At 38.6% G+C, this 9,904-nt stretch overlaps 1 protein-coding gene and 1 pseudogene across 1 annotated transcript; one reads left to right on the top strand and one right to left on the bottom strand.

Moving 5' to 3' along the window:
- Positions 1 to 249: 249 nt before the first annotated feature.
- Positions 250 to 1,810, bottom strand: LOC121169104 (annotated as a pseudogene).
- Positions 1,811 to 2,645: 835 nt separating this feature from the next.
- TGIF2LX (TGFB induced factor homeobox 2 like X-linked) lies at positions 2,646 to 3,296 on the top strand. Its single transcript, XM_040999563.1, has one exon. The coding sequence runs from the start codon at positions 2,646 to 2,648 to the stop codon at positions 3,294 to 3,296; it is 651 nt and encodes a 216-aa protein (XP_040855497.1).
- The last annotated feature ends 6,608 nt before the right edge of the window (positions 3,297 to 9,904 follow it).

Here is a 9,904-nt window from a genome sequence, read left to right as displayed (position 1 = left end):
TCCATTTCACAACAGAAGTTACATTTTAATAGGCATTATAACATCAATTATTCCATAGAATTTTCAGAAATATGGCTTATAGAATTTTCAGGAATATGGCTTATATACCAGGCCTAGATGAGCCAAAGTCTTTGTCAGTTGTCTCAGAACAGACTACAGGGTAAATTTGAAAAAGTTGAAATGAATGGCATTTGCCAAAGCATGACCGCCGCGTTGTCACAATTTCATTGATTTGCTTTTACGCAGTCTTCAGGCAACCTCTGATTCTGACCACAGCAGATCACAAGCAGCAGCAGCAAGACAAGCAGGATCACAGATCTTTACTGTTTCATCCCAAGAACAGTCAGCCACCTGAGTGGGGCTCTGAAGACTGAAATCTAAACCGCACGTGAATTCTGTATGGTGCTCCACTGTTTCAAGAAGAGGATCAGGTCTTTAAAGTTCCAGAAACTTACAGTAAAATTGTAAGAGCAAGAGGCCAGCACTGGAGGATGAAATGGAGAAAATTTCACCCTCCTAATAGCATAGGGGTGACCAAGAAACTCAAATGCTGGTTGTCATATATTACTTAAGTCCCAGCCTCTCAAACTACAATCTATTGCACCTGTGACCAGCAAATTCTCATTGTATTTACACCAGTCACAGCTCAGAACTTCCACCTGGTGCGTTGGAACCACAATCCTCACTCCTGCTGTCTTCATGTTCCAAATTCTTAGAGTCTGGTCGCCTGGGAGACCTGAAAGAGGTTCCTGGCTTCAGATCAGCTCAGCTCTGACCATTGCAGCTATCTGGGGAGTGTACGAATGGATGGAAGACCTTCTCTATCTCTTCTTCTCTCTGTACATTTACCTGAGGCTGAAGCAAAATAGCCAAGGGATGTGAGGAGACCAGATAGTGCTATAAATGACCCACCCTCTCATGGCCTATGAAGGTGCACAGAGACCTTCCAATAGCTAGGTCCCACACTTTGACAGTCTGATGCCATGAGCCAGACACCACGAGCTGTTCACCTCTGGTTTGGCTCCAATCAACACTATACACCTCCTGTGTGTGCTCTTGGTAGAACTGCAGGGGCCCTGTTGCATCATTCCAGAGCTGCAGGGAGCCGTCGCCACTGCATGTGACAAGGACGTGTTGGTTGTTCTCTCAAAGTCACGTCAAACAAACCATCATTCCATTCAAAACTTCCAAAAACCCTAAGATCAGATTCGTTCTGCTCCAACACAATAAGTTTCCACATCCAGCGATGCTGTAGTGCTTGGGGGTGGCACAGGCCAGGTGGTCCGGCAGGTACAGGGAGAACTCAGCCCCATAGCCAGGCCGCCCGCCACCCGCAGCGCCTGCACAGTTCCCAGCCTTTATGTTTCAAATGACCTCTCCCCAACACAAGGGTTGAGGTAGGGGGTGGGGGAAGAAAGAAATATAAACAAGGTTTCAGAGTATTCCAAAGGGGTCCCTCGATTACAGCCCAAATGGGCACTTCATTGTTGAAAGGTTTGCTAACGCATCCATTCGTTTCAGCTGTGTGCCTCAAGCCCTTTCTTGCAATACATTTTTTTAAGAGATAAAAGTGTGAATCAGTGAGGAGATTCACAACCAAAGGTTCAGCAAACACTATTCTGACACCCATCTCAATGACACCGAATAGAAAGTCTTAAAAGCAAAAGAAATGTTCCTCATCAAAATGATCTGTAGCAAATTTGCTCAAGGTGACGGCCAGGCCTTTGGTATGGAAGATTATGAAAATTAATATCACACAGTGTTCTTGAGGACTCAGTTGATGTCGACAATTGTCCTCTACGTACGTCATAATGTTCTCAACTATCATAGATAATGAAAATTTGTAATTTACAAATTATTTTCACCTGGGTTAGGGGATGACTTATTGGTACTTGAAATTATGAGGAAATATTTAAGTAAAATAAGTCTATGATGAACGTTATTTCTTAAATCCTATCCTGTTATACATTTCTAAAAGACTCCTGAATTTTCATCTAACTAAAGTTCCTCAGAGACTCTTCACAACTGGCTAGCAGAAACACAAAAGCCACAGTGAAATTATACTAAAGCTAAGGGTTTCAAAGCAGTGATAAAGTCGACAGCAGAATGTTAAAAGTGAAGATATAGCTAAAAATTATTCTTACATTTGGTTTATACGTGAAAAGACTAAGTCTGGGTGTGCACTTACAGGGTTTTATTGAGCTTAATAGAAATAGGTAAATTGTTTCTGATACATACCTTAAGTCACTGAAGAAACGCAAAGGAGGAGGAGTAAAAACCGTAATGAAATCAAACAGGAAGAAAGGAATTAAATTATAAGCAAAAGTCTGTCAGGTAGTTATGAAAGAAAACCGAAACTTTGTGGTCCGGCCTTGGCTGCCGCCGGTGCGCTACCGGAAGAAAAACCCGGCAGGGAACCAGAAAGCAGGAAATGCATAGACAGGATGTGACGTCACAGAGCCGAAACTACCCGGCTGTGGCGCAGTGTGGCGCTGTGGTGGCAGCGGCGGCGGCTTGCCTGAGAGCCACAAATGTAACTTGACAGCCAACTGGTCACCTTTCCCTGCCTTTACTAGCTCTCGGAAACCAGTCAGCCGTTGAAGTTATCCCTGAAATCCGAGGTAGTAAGTACACACCTGAGGGCAATGGAAGCCGCTGAGGAAATTCCAGGGCCCACAGGACCCTCAAGGCAAGACAGTACCATGTCCAACAGTACCAAGCGGAAGCATTATGGATTCCTGCCAGGCGAGTCTGTGAGAATCCTCCGTCAGTGGCTCTATGACCACAGGTTTGCTGCCTACCCATCAGAAGCTGAGAAAAGAATGCTGTCTCAACAAACCAATCTGTCTTTGCATCAGGTCTCAAATTGGTTTATGAATGCTCGCAGACGCATTCTGCCAAAAATGCTTCAACAGGATGGACACGACCCCAACGGCCAAATTGGCAGGGCCACCAATGTGATGTTACAGCTGACAGCTGATCCATTTGCCCAAGCCTCCCTGGTGCCCAACGCTCCACCCCAGATAAAAGAGCTCTCTCTAATCCCCCTGCCAGAGGGTCAGGAAACAGAAAGAAAGCTGTTTGATCCAGAGGCATTGATTGCAAGCCAGAGGCTCACCCTGAGGGCCCAGCAGAAGAAACAGCTTAACAGTCCCAGCAATCAGTCCCCGTCTGTTCCAGAGCCCAGGCCAGCCATGGAGTGTGAGGACTTCAGCAGCTTGCAGCTATTGGTTGATGTAGCTGTGCAAAGGGCTGCAGAGCTGGAGCTGCAGAAGCAACAAAACCCCAATCTGTAATTTGCTGTGCCCTGGAGAAATCCAAGTATTCAATTCTTTGCTGTGTATGGTAGACATTTTTTTTTTTTTTTTTTGGCATACAGCCATTATTTTGTCTTTTGATCTTTTCTAGAAACAAGTTTTTCCTTCTGGGTCTTTTGTGTGAGAAATTTTGATGGCTAAACTGCTGAGACTCAAATCTATTAAGAGACCCCAACCATTATGATGAACACAGCTGCCACAAAGACATTTGTTTGTTCTACTTTGTCCTGCATTTAGATTCTTCAGTCAGGCTAACAGTATTCCAGAAATTTGATAAAATGGTAAGACTTCATCCATCACAGATACAGTGTGAGTCCTCATTTATCTTCCTTCTGTAAGCTTCCCTTTCAGCGTGAATGATGGCAAGGAAAGCCTTTATGGAAGAAGCGTCACAGTACTGGCCGTTGTAATGAGGCAGTTTTTGGTGAAATTTTCAATTCCTGAATTTCTCTTTTTACAGCTTATTGACTGTCTTAAGCAGTAGTTAATCTTTGTAGGGGAACAAATGTAGCAAGCAAAGTATAGTGAATTCATATACATTTTTCTGATAATGTGTTTTATTTATTTGGTTTTAATCTTCTGCATCAGATGAAATAAATAATCACAATAAAGTCTAAAAAGCAGAAAAGTGACAAAATTTCCTGGAAAACAGCAGAGGAAGATAATTTTAAAAGAAAACATCCAATGTATAACATGTTAGCAAAAAAGAAAGTCAATTTGAAAATTCCGCTGTTTTGACCTTTCTAATAATACATTTATGCTATTTTACTTTTTTTCTCTTTAAAATGTTTAGACTCATAGGAGTGGAGCTGAGAATGATCTTGTCTCTGTATTTTTCCTACTGCCTTGAGTAAAGGCATATTTTCAGTAGGAATAGATGGGTATTCTTCCAGAAAACTATAATTTAGCTTCCTGTTTTGGGAGTATTAACAATGAAGAATACAAAGCTCCTAAGTAGACTCTAGCCTCATTTTATCCTCCTGGCCTGAAGCAATATAGGATGTGTTTCATGTCTACTACTAGGCCAAATTTATTATTATTTTGTTATTTGTGTTTTGTGTATTGTGTTTTTACACTACTAGGACCTTAACTGACATGTCTCAATACAACTTACTATCCCTAAAGAAGTAGTCACAGGTTATTGTTCTTTTTGAGTTTTCAAGTAGCCAGGAAGAAAAGAGAGTCTGTCTAACAAACTGCTATTCATAAGAGACTAAGATGAAAAAGAATTCAGGTTTTTAACACATATGCAGATTAAAGGGGATTTAGAGGCTAAAGAAAAACAATAGCATTTATTGTAACCTTACTATGAGAGCCCCTGAAAGTCTCTAGGAAGCTCCCATACTATTTCCGATATAGTTTGCCTAGGACCATTTATTTATTTACTTATTTGCAGATAGAAGCACAGGAGGCTGTTTCAGGAAAGGCTGGTTGGTGAACGAACTCTTACTGTTTCGTGTTTTACATCTCACAGGTATTGGGACTCATGCTTTTCTCTATTTCAACTGAAAAGACAATGTGAGTAAACTCAGAAAACAGAAGGTTTTTCTTGTTCATCATCTTCTAATTTGTCTATGGAAGCTGAGTCCCAGTTGGATCATTATAGAATGATAATTGAAGGATCTGTTCCAAAGATAGTACTTTGGGATAACTGTTGGTTTTCCCTATTTACACTATAAATTTTTCAGTGGTGTGTTATGGAATAAAGCTGTGTTCTACTGTCAGTTGTCTTGTGCTCAAACATAGTGGAGATAACTTTAGTTTTCTTGTACTTTAAATTAGGGGAAGAAGCAAATTTTCATTAAATTAAAAACTTTATGCAAAAAAAAACTTTTATTGTCTTTTGTCAAATAAATGTTTTATTGTTTAATATGAAAAGATAACTTGTCTTTGTCATTCCTGCAGGCTTTTATAATTCTGAATTTGCAGCTGCACTATGTTTATTCTTTCCCTAGGAGAAAAGCTTAGAAAGCTTCAGTGTTCTTAACTCTATGGAAGAAAAAAAAAAAAAAAAAGGAGCAGTTTTCCAAGGAAACCACATTTTAAAAATCTAACCACCAATTATACTTTCCCTGAGCTGAAAATTACATAAAACCTGGCAGAGACTTTTTAGCATCATAGTCATTTAGAAATGAAAAAGTGACGATAACATTAGAGAATAACTTGGCTGGGTTATTTTCTTGACAAAGGTCCATTTCTGTCAATATCATTGGACTGAGGGAATTATAGAGGACAGAGATTTAGGATGAATGAGAGCTTTGTACAATGACTCTAAGAAGGAGTTTTGTGATTTCCGTCTAGGGGGTATGGAAGTAAGGTACATCAGTGTATACTCTAAGAATAACATGTTAAAATTATGTTTGAACATGTCATGTCTACAGGTTAATCCTCAGGAACAGGAGCATGTTTATAAAGATACACATATAAAGGACAAGCACTAGTGTGTTTCTGTATATCACATGCACTACTAAAAACTACAGGAACTTATTATGAGGCCTAGAATAACTTCTATATTTATTATAACACCATATAGATATAGATATAGATTCCATCTTTAAAAGGAAAACATGAGACTTGGAGTCTCTTGGATATTTTTTTCCATGAAAACTAAGAACTAATCACTCCTTCTACTAATCTCATCAGCCAGCAAGGGCATACTTCAGGTACCATGATAAAGTCATTGCTGGTAAATTTCTTCTAGACACTTAAGTTACCTGTTTTTGATTTTCAGTTGCTTCCTAACTCATATCTAGCAAAATGAAACGATTTGTACACTTGTGTTACTGTTATTTTTCAATTCTTTTGTTTTTGATAAAAATCTTTCAAAACCCTTTGATTTTCTTTTTTCTGTGCATTGTGAGTAAAATGAGGACAATGAAAGCAAGCCAGAATCCTAATGTTGATGTAGCCTACCACTGGCCATTTTAGCTATATGGGAAGTGAAGCAGTAGATGGAAGATCTGTTTGTCTCCTTCTGTCACTCTGCCTTTCAAATAAATACATCTCTTAAAAGAAGATGAATACCACTATATTTAATTAATTTATTTATTTTAAACATTTATTTACTTTTATTGGAAAGGCAGATTTACAGAGAAAAGGAGAGACAGAGAGAAAGATCTTTCGTCTTATGGTTCATTTTCCAATTGGCCACAATGGACAGATCTGAGCCAATCCGAAGCCAGGAGCCAGCAGCTCCTTCCAGGTCTCCCATGTGGGTGCAGGCCTCAGTGACTTAGTTCATCCTCTAGTACTCTCCCAGGCCACAAGCAGGGAGCTGAATGGAAAGTGGAGCAGCCAGGACATGAATTAGACCATTGCATGAGGCCCTTATATTTAGATAGTTACAGATGACTGTGTTATTAGAACTTCACTGTATGGTACACATTGGAACAATATAAAGGATCTCAAAGAAAAATAGCTAAACCAAGGGACATTTTAAAGGAAAGGTAAAATTCACTAGAAGAATCCTTAAGGATTAAATCCACAAGGTAAAAAAAGACTGTTTTGCTCTCACCTCAACTGGGCATGCTGTCAATGCCTACTGCTTTCAATAAAACAAATTGAAAACATCATAAATGCTTTACAATATCTCTCCAATATGGACCAATGTTGAACTCTCTTTCACTAAAATTTTGTTGCAGTAATTTTTATTAGCTCAATGATAATGATCCTGTATGGGACTTTTGATTTTGTACTTCTACAATACTGAAAGACGGCTAGAGTTTTCCTACCAGATATTGTATGTGTTACAATCTGCGGTTCCTTATTATACTAATAGTTAATAAAATTTGTTCTTACAAGATAATTGCTATTATGTAAGGGAAAGGTCTTGTATATGAAAATGCTGACCCCCAGATTGTTGAATGTTTAGATCACTGTATATTATTCAAAACTGCTCTTTTTATTGCTATTATAATCCTTTGGAAATGGTAAAAATTTTTCCTTAGTATAATACAGTTTTTAAATCCTGAAATGTTTGGGTTTTGAAGATACACTGTACAGGTTGACTCATAAACTATGAAAACAGTAGTATTTTCTGAAGAAGATAATAAAATTTTTTTTAAACCTGCCTTGGTGCATGTCAATGTAAACTAAATATTAACCACATATATGAACATTAATTGCTTACCCTGTAATATAAATTTTGAATATTTATTCTTAAAGATATCCCATTTTCTACACTTGATCTTAGCCAAAAGGTCGAGAAGCAATATCCCATTTTCTAAATGTTGATCAGATAATCATTGTTTTGTATAATATACACAAGAAAAAAGTGGAAAATATCGAGAATCTAAGACAGTTAAGCAAAATTCTTCATTAGAGTAGGATGAACACCTATAATATATACTGTTAGTAGAAGTATCTGAGGTAATGTCTGAAATTCTTTGAGATCCTTCTCTTTGCCCAGCACATGTTGAGTCTGTTACACAAAGGACTAGTAATATCTTTGAACAATGGCAGGTGTGTGTGTTCGGACAAAAACAAAGAGGACAAGTTTAACATCTAAGTGTATTAGTAAAATCTTTACTGTGACAAAATACCCATGAGATTTTTGCATAGAATGATTATTTTAAAATCTTGGAGTTTTTAATACAATTATTTTAATGATGTAGGTTCTGAGATGCCCAGAAACTCTAAAATTAGCTGTTATGGATATATATGACCTCAGAACATAATGTAAAAGTTATTTTTTCAATAAATATGGTATGACTTTAATAGTATCTGAAAGAAAAAGATCAGGATTTTATTGGGTCAAGTGATAAATTGATTAGATTCAAGAAACTGAGGTCATTCCCTTAAATATTAAGCCTAACAGACAAATTATAAATACATTAAATCACCCACCACATATGCTAATTTAGGGAAATGGTATAGCTTTCCAGGAAAATCACACTTTTCCAAGAAAATTCTTATCAAATCTAATTGCCAGTTTTTATAATTGCCTTTGATAAATCAGAGTTCCCCATAATCACCTCTAGAGTCAGATGTGGTTAATCCTTATGTGATATCCCCACACATAAGGAATAGAAGTAGAAATGATACTCAAGGAGATTTAAGATAAGCCTTAATCTCAGTTTTCACGTACCAAACCTGAGACTCTGCCTCACTCCTCTGCCTTCACAGATAACAGTATTCTAGTCTTTAGCAAACGATTTTGGATGGTATTACAAAATGATATTTTTGCCATAAAATGAAAACCTCCTGATTTATCCATTACAATAACAGAGCTTCCTTGTTAGAGTTCAGTTTTGTGAACATCTAGCCTGGGTGTTTGAATGCAGAACATGTGTGAAGTTGAATGTATTACCCTTTAGTTGGGTAGTACCCAGGTATTCTATTGCCATATGTTGTGCCAAAGACATACTGCTGTGACAGGGTCCATTGTCAATGATGTGTGTCTGTGTGATGCCCATTTTCTTCCTCCCCTACAGAAATCTCATCCCTGCAACATTTATGATATTCCAAGGTAAAACGTTGCCAAATGAGAAACTCCAGTGCACATAAAACTACCATTACAAGTTAGAGCAGGATCTCCTTGCAATTACTAAAAATACTCAGATTCCATGAATATATCTACATTATTAAAGCAGCACATGTCCGGATTTATAGTGATAGATATTTTTCTTTATAAATCCATTCTCCAGAAGAAAGGATTTTTTTTAGTTTGTTAGGCAACAGATGTATTAACAATCTTTTTTTCCCTTTTTTTTTTTTTTTTTGGAAAGGCAGATTTACAGAGAGGAGAGACAGAACGATCTTCTGTCCACTGGTTCATTCCCCAAGTAGGCCCAACAGCCACAGCTGACACTGTCTGATCAGGAGCCTGGAGCCTCTTCCAGGTCTCCCACCCGGGTGCAGGGTCCCAAGGCTTTGGGCTGTCCTCGACTGCTTTCCCAGACCACAAGCAGGTTGCTGAATGGAAGTGGAGCAGCCAGGAGACAAACCTATGCCCACATGGGCTCCTCATGGTTGCAAGGCAAGGATTTAGCTGCTAGGCTATAGCACCGAGCTCATTTACCCTGTTTTAAATCTATATAGTTTTTCTTGTTTCCTTACACTTACCTGTTGTGAACTGATCCATGGAGATGGAAGAAAAATTAATACCATTTAATTGCTATCATGGCATATCTCGGGTCATACAAACATGGCGAATAAATAATAACACCATGGCAGCTCATGGAGTTTTTCGCGTGTCTTATTATATCAATGAATTTCAATAAATAAACACATGTTCTTGAGGAAGACAGCATAGCAAACATTCATCATAGGAAGAGAAACGGAGAGTGAGGACATTAGCAAATGCATGTAAATGAACAAAGGACATTTTAAAGCAGAAAAATCCAGTCTCTGAATACTGTCAAGAGATAAGATTCTAAGACAGAACATCCCCCACAGAAAGATTTTTCCATCCACTGGTCTGCTTCCCAAATGGCCACAACAGCACTGTGGCTCAACAGGCAAATCCTCCACCTTCAAGTGCCACCATCCCTTATGGGGGTTGACTCATGTCCCAACTGCTCTACGTCCCATCCAGCTCACTGATTATGGCCTGGGAAAGCAGCAGAGGATAGCCCGAGCCCTTGGGA

The sequence above is a fragment of the Ochotona curzoniae genome, unplaced genomic scaffold (assembly GCF_017591425.1).
Source record: "Ochotona curzoniae isolate NIBS_2020 unplaced genomic scaffold, NIBS_Ocur_1.0 scaffold_1852, whole genome shotgun sequence".
In the NCBI taxonomy this organism is placed as follows: domain Eukaryota; kingdom Metazoa; phylum Chordata; class Mammalia; order Lagomorpha; family Ochotonidae; genus Ochotona; species Ochotona curzoniae.
This window is presented reverse-complemented; position numbering and strand designations above follow the sequence as displayed.